Here is a 14,635-nt window from a genome sequence, read left to right on the forward strand (position 1 = left end):
TAGTTTTGTTTGCTCTCCGGCGCGACACTGATAAAGGGCAATTAGCAACGAACATGTGCGGTGAAACTGGAGAATCGAAAAGACCAGAAAGGCTGACAGAAAGCACTGAAAGCGCAGCGCTAAGCGAGCAACTTAATTAATTAGTTTCGACCGAAACGCCCCTCTGCCATCCTCTGCACAAAAAACAGTAAAGTTAACTACACACAAAAATATTTGATTGGTAAAATTTTCGAATGATAGTAAAAGGTTCCCCAATCATCGAATTGTCAATATGATAATATATGATTACATAGTTAATCAGCAAAATACGAGTTACCATCTTTCAAAGCGTATGATTTTAAAAGATCCTAACTATCCACCTTGGTCAATTTTACACACACTTTTTTGTGAGTAAATTCAATAAATAAGCAATATCTTATTTTCATTGATTGTTTTCTTGTGATTTTAAATTCTAAACTATAAAAAAATGTTTTCAATTGCCTATAATCAAGTCGAAAAAATATTAATATTGCCAAAAATATTTTAATAAAATTATAAGTTTCTGCATGAAGTTGAACTTAGACCATTGGTATGAAAATTGAAAAAAACAATGCATTCATGCCTAAAATTAAGAAATAATTACTATATCATTTTTTCCCAGTGACGATACTTGCTGGCCGCACTTTGCAGTTAGTCAGCAAAGTAGTCAGCAAGTCGCTGGCCGCGCTTGCCGTGTTTGCCGATTGTTAACACGCCGTCGCCCGGCTATTTTCACCGCTGATGTAATCACTTTTTGTCAGCAAGAACAGCAGAGCCCCCATTTCATTTCAAGAAAAACAGCGCATGTAACCAAAAATCAGTTTCGATTTAGTTCCGTCAGTCAGCGGTTCGCGTCGACCCGCAAAATACCCTATATATCGTCAATTCACAGACATAACATAAAGAATTTACACACCAAGTAGATAGCTTAACCTAGGATTAGCATTACAATAAGGTTTTTGGGGTTAGCTGCTTAAGTGCCTATCAAACTGTCTCAATCCGAGGGCTCAGGGCTGGAGATTTTCTCCCCGGGGAAGGTCACATTGGACCTATGGCCCTGAACTGCCGGCATCGCTCTTATGAGCTCGGAACGGCGTCGCTTGAGCTCCTGGCGCGAGGAACTAAGCCTCTTGCTCCTCTTCATGTTGGTAAATCTCACGTAAATCTTGCCGCGTCTCTCGGTGCGGTAATAATGAAGCTGTTCCTGTGGGAAAAGCTCCAGGATCTCGCGTTCCAGAAGGTGACTCCTCTGCAGCGTCAGGTGCAACTGGTTCTCCTCGTAGTAGCTGCACACCAGTTGGATGAGCAGAAGCCGCTGCACCGCATCAAGGGGTGCATTTTGTCCAATGCGATCCAACAGGGACTGGGACTTCATGCCCGAGGCTCTCAGGATTCCCAGAATACTAACTTCTTGGTCACCTGTAACATCTTGGTCGTCCTTCATAGCTAGTGATCCTCCAGAACACCCAGGCCCCGAAATGTTTTCTACTGTCCTAGCTTGCTGCTGCATCGTCATTTGCTCCTGTTTAACCATCATCATCTCGTTGGCAATCTGCGCAGGCACCTGCGTCACGGACAATTGAAGGGGAACGGACATTTCCCTGGGCTCACCGAGGGCCACCAGCGATTCCGCCGGTATTGTCTTGGCGAGATCCTCGGGTTTTGGTAAATCTTCCGGCTCTGATGGATGGTCCATGTCCAGTGGCGTCTGCCCCGGGCAATGGGACTGCACCTCCGGGCAGCGGCAACCACTGCAGTGGGTCGACCCCTGACCCTGTACCCCCTGAAGAGGTACGTTCAGCCAACGGCGCCAGCGCTCCAAGTGGTGCTCAAAGCGAATACGGGTCCCAAAGCGAAAGTTCCGCAGCAACTCGGACAGGTGATGACGTTTAATCATCTGCAGCTCGTCTACGTTGATGGCCTCATCTGAAAAAGTGGTTGGTAAATAGTCACTATTCCATTTCATAAGCTAAAAACAATTTTGTAGCTATCTTAAAATAACTATTTATTTGAAACCATTTAATTTAAATATTTTTTGTCTAACTTTTGTTCTTAGGTTCGATCTTTATTACCAATGCTTGCAGAAAATTAAATCTGACTAAACTAAAATTTTTTTTATTGCACTTTCCTTTTGATGATAAACGAAATTATCACAATGAAAAATGTGAATTTTTACCTTTTGCGACACAACATTTAAAGAACTTAGAGAAAATATTTAATGCCTTTGTAGCAAAAAATTTTAAATATTTTGCTAATTAATAAATAATAAAATTTAATTAAAAAAAAAAGTCAGAGAAGAAAAATAAGATTTTACACACATATTATAAATTATTTCTTGAAACATAATAATAATAATTATGTAGATCTTAATTCAACGAACAAAAGTTTAAATCCAACCGGCACTATCAGGGTTAAAGTTGCGTTCCCTTTTCGACCGCTCTTTATTGTCGTTTGTGTTTTGGTTTGTTTACATATTGTATACACACATACATACATACATTATTACATACAAACATTAATACATACCTTGGAGGTGGGGCAGCAGATCGGCCACATCCCACGACTGAAGAAGTTCGCGCAGCTCCTCGTAGTCCTCCTTTCCAGCCATCTCGAGCAGCTGTAGGCCGTGCGATTCCAGTGTGGAGTTTTCCACAGATCCAGAGCCACGTGGCATCTGCGGGGGCGATGATGTACACGGATTCATTCGACTACAACCGGCCGTACATCCTTTCGTCACGAATGAGAGTGCAGCACTGAATTTTTGCAAAAGGCGCGTTGTTCTCTCCCGTCCCTCGCCGCATACATACACACGCATACATTCGTACGTATGGTTTTCGTTTCGGTTTCATCGCGTTCTGTTCTTCATCGTTTTTGTTTCGTTCATTCGTAGTCGGCTTCGCAAACTCAACGAACAGCGTACGTACCACTGGCGTAGTCAGGTAAGGGAAGGGGGATCAACAAATATTTACGAGTTTAAACATTTACTTTATTTCTTAGGTTTTTTCAGTCATAAAGCAAAAATTATTATTTAACCCCCCTAATTTACTGCTGACTACGCTCGCGGAATGTACATACAAAGAACATATGTACATACATACATTCATACCTGCACTAGCGTGTTTGAAAATGTATGTGTATGTAAATACAGCGGTTTACTGTTTTCGTTTCTTTAGTGTTTTTGTGTAGCTGCAGCTTGCGTACATACATATGTATGTATGTATATGTTTGCATAAGTTTGTTTGATTGTTTATTGATAAATTTTCGCACCAAGCTAGCGCTTCAAACACCAGCGAGGTAGAGATGATCGGTTAATACCCTGCTTTTTACTTAAGAAATATTTTACTTTATTTAAACTGCAACTCATGATGAATTTATACATTTGTATAATTTACATATAAATGTACAAACTTTCGATAAAAAAAAGTTATATAAACAAATTGTATAATTCATATCCTTATAGTATGTTCTAATACACCAGCTCGAGGATATTCAAGGATCCAAAGATCTTTCTCTTCACCTAGGAAACTCGAGGAAGATAAATCCAATAACTTCGAGCAAAGTCTAGAAGTTCTAGGCTAGAACTTAGACTCGCTCAAAACCTCGGGCTAACCATTGCAAAGAGCGAGAGGCAAAGAGGTAGTTTACGCTTTTTTTTTACCGCAGTACTTAGATAAGCTAAGGTATTTCTAAAAAAAATACCAAGATATACCAGATTAAGCGGGTGAAATCCGAAGAACACCTTAAGCCGTTGTAGACAGTTTACAAAATTTGAACTGACTGTGCTTGTAAATGATTGCGACCTGGATGCTTGAAAGTTTGTGACTTTGCTCCAATTGATTTGTTTGCTGTTCGTCAACAAACCCAGCTAATTGACATTACATGCATTGAGAACTCTGAAAACTTCGGTCACACTAAAAAGAATAATGATGAAATACATAAAATCATGAAGTAAATCGTAAGTCTCGCTGTCAGCTTTTGATTTCCGATCTTGATCGGTTTATTAAAATTCCTTCCATATTAATTTTTTTAATGAGATTTTTTTAATGGCGAGAATTAAATTTTTAGATAACCAGGAACGTATTCTCAATTAACCTTTCAGATTGGCTTTCCTAGAAAAGGGCAAAGCTTTTTAAAGCCAAAATATTGTTTTTAGCTTGCGTAAACCGATCTCCGGAGGTGGAGAAGTTTTCCGATTCTGAAAAGCGGTTGGAAGGGTGGGAAAATCAGCGGTCACTGACGTTGACACTTCTGTGTGGCTGGGTTGTTTGAAATATTGGTTTGAAATTCAACCTCAAGACGTCATCAGCAACCATGGCTCATAAGTGAAGAAGCCGACATCGCGCTGGCACACCGGTTCATTGAACTTTCTTTTGTAAATGTTTTCCTTTCTTCGCTCTCTCTCGCTCTCCGCGTCCCTCCCTCTTTTCTTTCGGCTCCCCTAGCCCTCCCCTTCCTCTTTTTGTTTACTTAGCTGCATTGTCGCTGTGTGTCGGCTGCCTTTTCTTTCTTCTTTCATTTCTTTTTTTTTGGACGACGACTTTCCGGAGTCGGAGTTTCTTCTGTCTTTTCGGGTTTCCTCTTTCAAAGAAGGGGGAACTGCAACTTGTTTGGTTCAAATGCCTTCATTAACGACGCACACAAGCGGGGAATGTGGGGAGCCAAATGGAAATTCCGTGTCACGGATTCACCGGACTCAGTCCTCCTCCCGCGGGCAAACGACTTTCTCATCCCCTCGAAATCGTTTCGGTTTACATTTTTCGCAACCTCTACCTGACCTGAGAGAATTTCCCCCAACCGAAAACCGAAACGAGCTCACTGATACGGAAAACTCATGCCCGAAATCCGTAATTCAAACGCCGAAAACCCTCTAATTATATTTATTTCAGAGGCAGCGAGCTCTTTGGTTACCAATTAGGCGCAGATTGTTTTGCCTTTGGCCAAGATTGCGGCCAGGAAATTCGGTGCTGTCAAAAAAGTATCTCTAAATTGGTAATTAATGTTTATTTAAACGAAGTATTTACTACTACAATTTAAAGTATGTATTTGTGAAGAAAAGGATGCTCATAAATGTACTTTATATCCTAACATCTCAAATATAAAAACCTCAAGTTTTGAAATACTTACAAAAATTCAGCGAACTATTTAGATCCCATAACTCAGGGGTAAATGGAAAATTACATGCAACAATTAATGAATCGAATTGATTACATTTATTACATACTCGAATTTTTGAACCGGGCTATCAAGGCATAAACTATAAAACCTTTTTACGAAGGAAACTTACATACAGTGAGTCACATTAATATTCGGTTTTTTTTTTTTGTCAACTTCAAACGTGAATAAAAAGTTTGAAACTAATAAAACAAAAAATCAAATAATGCAGAAATAAAGCTTATTTTATTACCTTTTCATAGATATATATATGTTATTACTTTTTTTAAAATTTAACTGAGAAACATGCATAAACGAAAGAAATGCCGAATATTGGGGCCACATTAATATTCGGTTTTCCCTTTTTGTACTAAAAATCAAAAAAATTATTTAGGAAATAAACTAAATTTGACAATTGAAATGCTAGCCATTATTGTCTATGGTATCGTTTAAATATTTTGGCATACTTAAAAATTTTTTTTTTGACTATTCTGGGCCAGTTTTTTCTACCTAAAAAAAGGATGTAGGGGATAATGTCAAAAAAGTTTGCAAAGGTACAACAAAATCTCGATTTTTTTTTTTTAATTTATGGTTAAACCCCTAGCCTTTAACTAGAAATCAGTTTCAGCGCAATCCATTCATCACACCAAAAAAAATGGATGGGTACAAAAGCAGAGTCGCTCGAAAATTCATTTTTCCTTAAGTTTTGTATGGAATCAAGCAGCAAAACGCTTCTTCTGAGCGACTCTGTTTTGTACCCATCCACTTTTTTTGGTGTGATGAATGGATTGCGCTGAAACTGATTTCTAGTTAAAGGCTAGGGGTTTAACCATAAATTAAAAAAAAAAAATCGAGAATTTGTTGTACCTTTGCAAACTTTTTTGACATTATCCCGTACATCCTTTTTTTAGGTTGGAAAAACTGGCCCAGAATAGGCAAAAAAAAAATTTTAAAGTATGCCAAAATATTTAAACGATACCATAGACAATAATGGCTAGCATTTCAAATGTCAAATTTAGTTTATTTCCTAAATAATTTTTTTGATTTTTAGTACAAAAAGGGAAAACCGAATATTAATGTGGCCCCAATATTCGGCATTTCTTTCGTTTATGCATGTTTCTCAGTTAAATTTAAAAAAAAGTAATAACATATATATATCTATGAAAAGGTAATAAAAAAAGCTTTATTTCTGCATTATTTGATTTTTTGTTTTATTAGTTTCAAACTTTTTATTCACGTCTGAAGTTGACAAAAAAAAAAAACCGAATATTAATGTGACTCACTGTATGTGCTTATGCAAATGTCAGCAAACTGGTTATGTTTCAAAATACCCTCCCCTAGCACTGCAATTGCATTCGGAGAAGAGAAAAATGTAAACAAAGGAACCGGAAGCCCCCTTGATAAGACGCAATTTCTAGCCAAGTTATCATTCTAATGAAAAATTCTTGGTCGCCAGGTAAAAATGAGAAACAAAGACACATTTTCTGCCCCTATATGTTCGCCATGCAGGCCGAATTGTTTCACAAAGGAAACTGCAAAAGAATGTGGAAACATGCGCAATACCGTTCGGCTTTGGCTTTCCAGGGAGGGTTTGAGGTTTTGAGGCGGGAAAAAGTCCAGGGGTGACTCGATATTTTGGGAAATCGAGATACAAGCTATGAAGTTGCATCGGCATTTGCTTGTAAGGAATAAGTAATCTCATTTTGATTTTAAAAAATTTAAATTCGCTTGGGATTTGAACCCGGAAACCCCTCTTTGGATCCACCACTGCGCTAATCAATTCGAAGGCGGAAACACTAGAACTCCTATCGCCTGGAAGTGACTAAGTTTTCATTTTTCTTATCAACTGCGCAGCAGCTTGGCAAGTTTTTCCGCCTTTTGTGCGCAATTCCCAGTCCCTAGTTTTTCAGATCTCTTCCATTCAAGAGCGTTCCTTTTCGAGCTGTATGCGTTAAATGGGGCTTTTCGAGGTCTGAGATTCTGCCGCAGACATCTTGGGGGCCCCGTGAGCAGCGACGTCGACGTTGACGCCGTGCCTCGGTGACCTACACACTGGCACACCCCCAAATGTACCCCCCATCCCCTCCACACGGCAAAGTACATGGAAAAGCTTATACAGAACTTAACTTTATGTACACTTTTATGGCCATGTGCAGGGGCTTTTGTGGGCTCCATGCTCCGTGCTACGCATATAGAAACGATTTTTGGCCGAACAGAAAGCGAGTTGGAGTCCGATGGGGCATTCGCCAATCTTGATCCGCTGGCATTAGACGCGTTGCTCACTCGGAGGCGAGTGTATGGGTGTGTAGCGCGCGGTTTCGCTTATCAGTTGGCTGATAAACCAGTTCCTGAAAAACCTCGACCAAGTAAGTAACGAAAAAATAGTCGGCAATCTCTAGATCGAACCATATGACATATAAAAGGCGGGTAATGTTGACTTTTCGTTACGGAAATCACAATTGTAGTGATTTTTACGGCTGCTTTCCAATGGTTTTTATGACGTTATGTTTAAAAGTGGGACTAAAAGTGTTTTATAACTTAGAAAATGTACATAATGGACTTAAAAGTGCATAAAGAGATTCATATTTGTAATTCATAATAGCTTTGCAATATAAAATTATTGGTTTAATGGACTTTAAAAAACATACCAAAGAAAGTTCTGTTCTAGCTAGTAATTAAATTGTTCTAAGAATTTAGAAAAACATGTTATTCACTTTAAAAAGTTAATTATTCGGTTATGGGCGAAAAAGAGTATTGCGCTTTTACAAGTAATTCTGGAATTTCGACCTCCTAGTGTACTGATAACAGCGCCTGTCATTACTCCTATCGACATCGCCCCATTCCCCACAACCAAATCACATCTGTTTAAAGTCCAACAGTGGACCAGATGCTAGATGTCGGGGCAGCTACCATTAAATATTAATAGCTATTGGCAAACAGCCGACTGCAAAGCACGATAATTGCATAAAATTACAGAACCTAACGAACGCTCTCAGCTGTATCATTCGACATCGATTTTTTTCTAGTTATTCTCGGCGACGGACTCTCTAATTAGTCACTAATACGTGTGGGTTGTTCAAGGTGTACGGCTTTTTGTTCCCAGACCCCAGCTGATGGATTAGAATTTAAAGTTCAAAAGCTCAGTCCACAAGGCTGTAGCTCGCCTCCAATTAAAAGTGGTTATGTTGTGGGATTAGAGAAACCTGTTTTCAAAGGGGTACCCAGTAAAAGCACTGAATGCTCAAAAAAGAGAGGTTTTTAACAAGATTCTTCGTGTTAGAATACACTAAAAAGAATTGTATAAGTGTTTGGACTCCAAACTTTGGAGAAACCAAAAACGAAATAGTCATAATTTTGTAAGTTATATCTTTAATTTTTTTTGTGTTTTACAGTGTTTTTAAAACTTTTGGATAAAGTTTCAGATCTCGAAAATTCGAAATCTACATAGAAGTTACCCATTTAACCCAAGACATCCCCCCGCCCCACATCCTCTTGAAATTTCAAGCAGCATTTGTGCGTGCTCGGTGTAATTGAAAGACACTCTGCGAAGAATTGGGGGAAGAACCAAGAGATTCGTGCCTGGAGCGCATTAACTTTTAACCCAAAAAAAAGACTGGTCTTTTTCGGTTTCTGTTTTGTGGTTAAGTAAACGTAAACAGAGTCGAAAATTAAAAGAAATCACATGCAACGCACGTCTGCAGAGCGAGCGGGATGGCGATAGCCTCTCGCCAGCTTTCTTTTGCCTTTGCTTTGCGTTTCTCGTTTTTTTCCCGTGTGGCTTTTAATTTTTGAGCATAAAAACATAAAACGCAAAAGGCAATTGTGGCGTCATCGCCGAAAATTTGTTTCGCTTTCGAACTGGTTTGGATGTTTTTCGATGTCGTCATCGCGAACATCCCAAAAATTGCATCAATTTCCGCCTTCCGCCCCACTTCCAAGTCCGCCCCCTCGGATCCCGTTGCCAGGCAACCGAAAAAAAGAATCGAAGGCAGAAACAAAAACAACTGCAGCTGCAGCTTTGCGTGCCAAGTGGAAAATGGAAGAAGAGGGAGATGGAGGAGAAGCAAGATTCGCGAAAGATTCGCGCGCCAATAACCCAGTTTTCAGTTTTCCGTTTCTAGTTGGCACTTACTTGTACACAAAGAACTGTCTCTGTGTGCGTGTGCAGTGGAAAAACTGGTATATACACATGTACTTACTTATATACATAGCCAATACATAACAAGTGATGACACACTTTCGCACACATGTTTAATCAAGAATATGTGCTTGTGCCTTGCAACTAATCAAACTAACCCACTTTCTTTGGCCAACATGCAGATTTCTAATTAGATTGCAGGTTTATCTTTCGTAATTTACATGGTTACGTTGCCTTTTCAATGGAAAAACAAGGAGACGCGGAAAATTTCATCAAAAGTGCGCGACACGGCCACAAAGCTACACTTCAATGGAAAACCAGCAACAACAAATGTGTGTCAGCGACAAAGCAGCACAAGCACACACACTCGCGCACACAAAGCCGTTTATATACCGAACGGAAAGCTTCGTGGGGCCCTCCCGCTCGCACTCGCGCGGAGTACATAGCGCTGTACTGTACTTGCGCGCAACTCTCCACAACGCCGACGTCGACGCCAACTCTCCACTCGCGCGCTTGGAAGCGATTTTGGCTCGCGTTTTTCCGTTCTGCGTTTCATTCGCCGTCGGACGTCGAACAGTGCGGTTGGTTCAGCGCTTGGAAATACAAAACACAAAACACTAAACGCAGAGTATAAAGTAATATAAAAACCCTGCACGGGAAAACCCAAGGAGAGCGCACCAGCGGAGAGAGAGAGCGCGTCCTACGCTGTTGCTAACGTCGAAAATAGTCGCGACGGTTGAGTTGATTGAGTTGGTGGTGGTTTTCCCAGTGAACTTTGCCTGCAGAGCCATAAATCAAGAACAACTAAGAAACCAGACAGTTAAAACTACAAAAGCGAGCCGTGGATTACGTAAAGAGCAGGAGTATTTCGAGGAGAACCGAGCAGGCGAAAAGAGGGAGACGGCAGCAGGAACTGGATGACACATTTCTTTTTCCGAATCAATTACGCAACTTGCAAATGGCGCTGCCCGCTGTTGCTGTCTCGCTCGCCCGCTCGCGTGTTTCTAAGGCCCCGCAAATGTGTGCTTTTTCATTATCGGAAGACAAACGGCAAGTCGGAAAAAATCCACACATACATATTTTTTCACCCAAATTCAAAGAGAGAGCGAAAAGCTCCGGCGACGTCATATTTTATGGAACAGCACAAACGCGCACACATACCTACGCACGCGTGAATTCTAACGAAACGCTTTCGCTTCGTTCAGTTCGGCTTTCGTCGAGTCCGTTGCCTTGGTTTCGCTTCGTCAACTCGCGTCATTTGCAGCTGCACAGCGGACAAAGTTGGCCGCGTTTTTTCCCTTCCGCGCGCTTCGCCTCTCCTTCGCGCCAATCTAATGGAATTTTTTGCGGCCGCGAGTGTGTGTTTCGCCAACAGTGGACTAGTTTTCATTATTTATCATCAAACAGCAACTACAACGTACTGCAACCTATGTGGGAGCGAGACGGGGACTCACTGTGGCTATTAACCAGTCAGTCTTTTTCTCTCTCCTATACAAATTGCGGGCGTATCACCATGAGCCGAGTGCCACGAATTAATCATAGTTTTGTGCCTACTTATTAAGCAGACATGTTTGTAATTGAAATGAATAAATGCCCTCTATATTTCCAGCAGCAGCCATTCAACCGAGCCGATTGTCTCTTTCCAGTGTGCTCGTGCTCTCTCTTGTCTTCTCCGCTCCCCTCCCCACCAATGACTTTATTACACGTTTTATGTTTTATCATTCCACAAAACACACACAACCACACGCACACCAAGTTTTGTACGTGGACGGGCAAAGCTTACGGGTGGGAGGGAGAGGCCGCGCCGAGAACCGTTACGACAGCGCGTGCTTGTTGTTGGTCTTTTTGCTGTTGCCAAGAGTGAATGATATATTATTGTTGTATGGAAGCAAATGAAACTGTACAATGAATGTCGGTGGGCAGAGAGGAGGAACAGAGCGCGAGAGAGAAATACGAAGTACAACAAAAGCGAAACTTACGTAAACACGCATGTCTACGCATCAGTGTGTGTGTGTTTCTAGTTTTTCGAAAAGAAGAAGTAGAAAATCAAGTTTCTATCGCTGGAATGAATCATATTTCTCAGACTTATAAACAATCTCCATTTGTCATGGGACTTTGGCTGACACTTATTTTTCTCATTAATTAAGGCGATATGACTAAGAATTGCAATTGCTGGTGATGCAATTTCCCGCCGACTCTGAAATTATTTTGCAAAGAATTATATAAATTGGCTTTTTAGGTGCTCATTACACGAATCATTCGCTTGGAAATATAGATATACGGAATGGCATGTTAACAACTCGATTAGAGATATTATATTAGTATAGAATACACGGTAATTGCCTTCGCCGAACGATTTGTGTGGACCTTGGAAATTCACACAATAACTATTAACATTCGCAATGTATAATTTAGTTTTTGCATTCGAAACTTTGACTTTGCAGTCCGGAGTCGAGGCTCCTCTATCTCTTTCTAACGCCTGCAGCAGCTGACCTTGAGAGCGAGACAAAGCCAACGGACAAACAAAGCGGACGGAAAAAGATGGGCGAATAGAACAGAGCAAACAGATTGTCTACATCTACAGTCCAACTTCTATAACTCGATATAATACATCTCAATTTAGCCAGTAATATATCTGTAATATAGTATAATACCTAATTTATAAAAGTATAAGGTCTTGTAAGCGTTTAAAGCATCCTTTTCAAAATTTAATTCTGTTTCAAGTTTATTAAAAAGTTACTGTTTATCTTGCTTTTTATTTAACAGTATTAAGCAAAAACAGTAAAAAATAATAGCAAAATAAAAATAATTTTAAAAATAAATGTTATTGCATTGTTTTTATGTGTTATATGGGGTGTATTATATCGACTCTCGTCCCTAACGTTAAAAACATACCGATTCCTAAAAATTTAAAATGCTTTAGCTGTCTTTGATTCAAAAATTCAATATAAAATTTCAAACTAAATTACATGGTAAAAGACCAAAAATAATCATGCATCGGGTATTTTTTCATATCAATTTTGGTCCCATCTGTTTTCATATCAAAATGATATTTCCATACATATGATTTTGTACCATATTGATATGAAAACATACCATTTTGTTATGGGAAAATTGATATGAAACCATATCAGTTCCATATTGTTCCGTTTTTTTCTCTGTGTATGACTTTAAAATTTAGGAAAATTAGTTATGGTAGTATTTAAATGTCTTAATATTATCTACAAATATTGGATTTATACTTTAAACTTGAATTAAACCTAGATATATGGTTCGTTCTTCTAGAAAGCTGTATCTTTCATCATAAAAATTTTTTCAACCTTTAAGTTTTGAGTAGTATTTATATAACAATGTAGTTTTAATTTTATAGACGTGATATATACAAATGGGTGTGTTTTGGTTCTGGAAGTCGGACTGTAGTATCTGCCCATACTTGTTACTCATTAGCGGAGACATCCCCCGAACCGAACCCCTTCTTCAAGCAACCATCCGGATAGATTCCACATCAGTTGCTAAGCGAAAATGACGCCATCTTGCATTTGATGATCGTCGAAAGCTAGTTTTACAATAAACCAATAGAACTGAACTAGCTAAGGCCCGTCCCCATACTTGATCTTTGGTCGCTGTGTAATTATAATCCAGTCCTTCAGCAGCCCCTTGCAACGTTTCGGTGCGGCTTCCACTCGGCGACTCACATCTTGGCATTTAAGGCCAGCATTTAATAAGAAGTTGGCCTTGAAGGCAGCCAGTTTCAAATTTGTGGATTCGGTTTCTGAGCCGCACTTCAGACCCAGAACACAACACTTTGTGCCGAGTGTGTGTGATTAATGGGGTTTCTTTCGGTTAGAGAAGCCTGCGCTTAGCTTTGGATTCGCGATTGACTCCACTGGAGCTTTGAGCTTTCCGCTTTGGATGCAGCTAAGGGTTAAGATAAATATGAAATGATTGTATTGTGGGAAAACCCAAAAACATGTATCAGAAGAATTTAGTTTGATTTCAAAAGTCGCTGTAAAATAGAAAGAAATAAATAGGGCCATTTCTAACAAACTTTTCTGTTTTAAAACTATTTTCTTAGGTTCTAGAGTCTAGAATCTAGACTTACCACTTCTTACAGGAATAAATATTTTTATTTTCTTTATAATGTATTAGTCAGTACTAGAACATATGACACTCTTAGTTACAATTATCCATAAAAATTGACATTAATTAATGTCAACTCGGTTTCAACACCATTCCCCTTCCACTCTGTAGCCTTGTTATGCTGGACATGTTGATGTCAGCTCATTTGTCGTCCCGAATTAGAGGAAATGAATGCTCATGTTTCGGTCTGTAAATGTGGCCAAACTGGAGGCCGTCGATCCAACATCGATCCGCGCTAATTGCTATTAATCAGAGGCGTTTGTTTGTCTGGGAAAAAGTAGGGAGAAGGCCCACTCTCGGTCAGCTGACATCTCCATTCGGTCCGTAATTATCCGCTGCACTTCGACTGTGTAGGCCTATGGCCACCGCTTAAAGATCCCCCCGCCTCCGGCCAAGTTGGCCACAAGCCCCAGACCTCAACACCCCCAGAAGCAGTAGTACCACCCCCCAATGGCCCAATGCCTCAACCACTCAACCACATGACATGCGAAGCAGTTCCAATTTATCGTACTGAGAACGCTTGGCAGTCATTGGAAAAGCGATTCAACAAAATTTAAAACAATTTAGCTTATGTCACGTCTGCTCGGCGCGGAAAAGGGGGAAAACCGGGGGAAAACGAAGAGCTTCGAGCGCTTAGAACAAAGCGCCACAAATTGTATTGTGTCACGCTCGATCTGCGGCCATGCGAACGGGGATATAAGCCCCACAAATTCATATGTATATTCACTGGGCTATATAAAACATGTACATATAGTTATATTGGTACATGCGAGCACTTATAGTGCTAGGCCATATAGATATGACTCTGGCACATAGTCATGTACATGCTATTTATACGTTTATTCATTTAGTTCGCCTGTTTTAATTATAATTAACGCCGCTTTGTAAATTAACCAGCGGCAATCGAGGGGCTTTCGGTTGCCCCAATGGAAAACAGTTGCTTTGGATTAGTCGAGAATATCAGAAATTATCAGTAGGTAATGCTTTCGTTTAGATAAAAATCATTTGGGTTAACTGCTTCTGGCAGTGATCACGCACACCCAACAGAATGTCATGTCAGGAGCGTATAAAACTAAAGCGAAAGCTTCGTTTTGCCTATCTTGATTATGTGGCAATGGGTTTGTTCCAAGAATAATTGCACACATTTTTAAATTTTAATTTCGGAATGGTTCTTTCTATATAATTGAA

General features: G+C 39.9%; 1 protein-coding gene across 1 annotated transcript; it reads right to left on the bottom strand.

Moving 5' to 3' along the window:
* Window positions 1-825: 825 nt before the first annotated feature.
* LOC108061518 (uncharacterized) lies at window positions 826-2,922 on the bottom strand. The gene is made up of 2 exons (XM_017147768.3): window positions 2,545-2,922; window positions 826-1,944 (listed from the first exon to the last, which is right to left on the bottom strand). Exons 1-2 carry the CDS (start codon window positions 2,831-2,833, stop codon window positions 1,013-1,015), a joined length of 1,221 nt encoding a protein of 406 aa, XP_017003257.2. The 5' UTR covers window positions 2,834-2,922; the 3' UTR covers window positions 826-1,012.
* Window positions 2,923-14,635: the final 11,713 nt, after the last annotated feature.

The sequence above is a fragment of the Drosophila takahashii genome, chromosome 2R, assembly GCF_030179915.1.
Source record: "Drosophila takahashii strain IR98-3 E-12201 chromosome 2R, DtakHiC1v2, whole genome shotgun sequence".
NCBI lineage: Eukaryota > Metazoa > Arthropoda > Insecta > Diptera > Drosophilidae > Drosophila > Drosophila takahashii.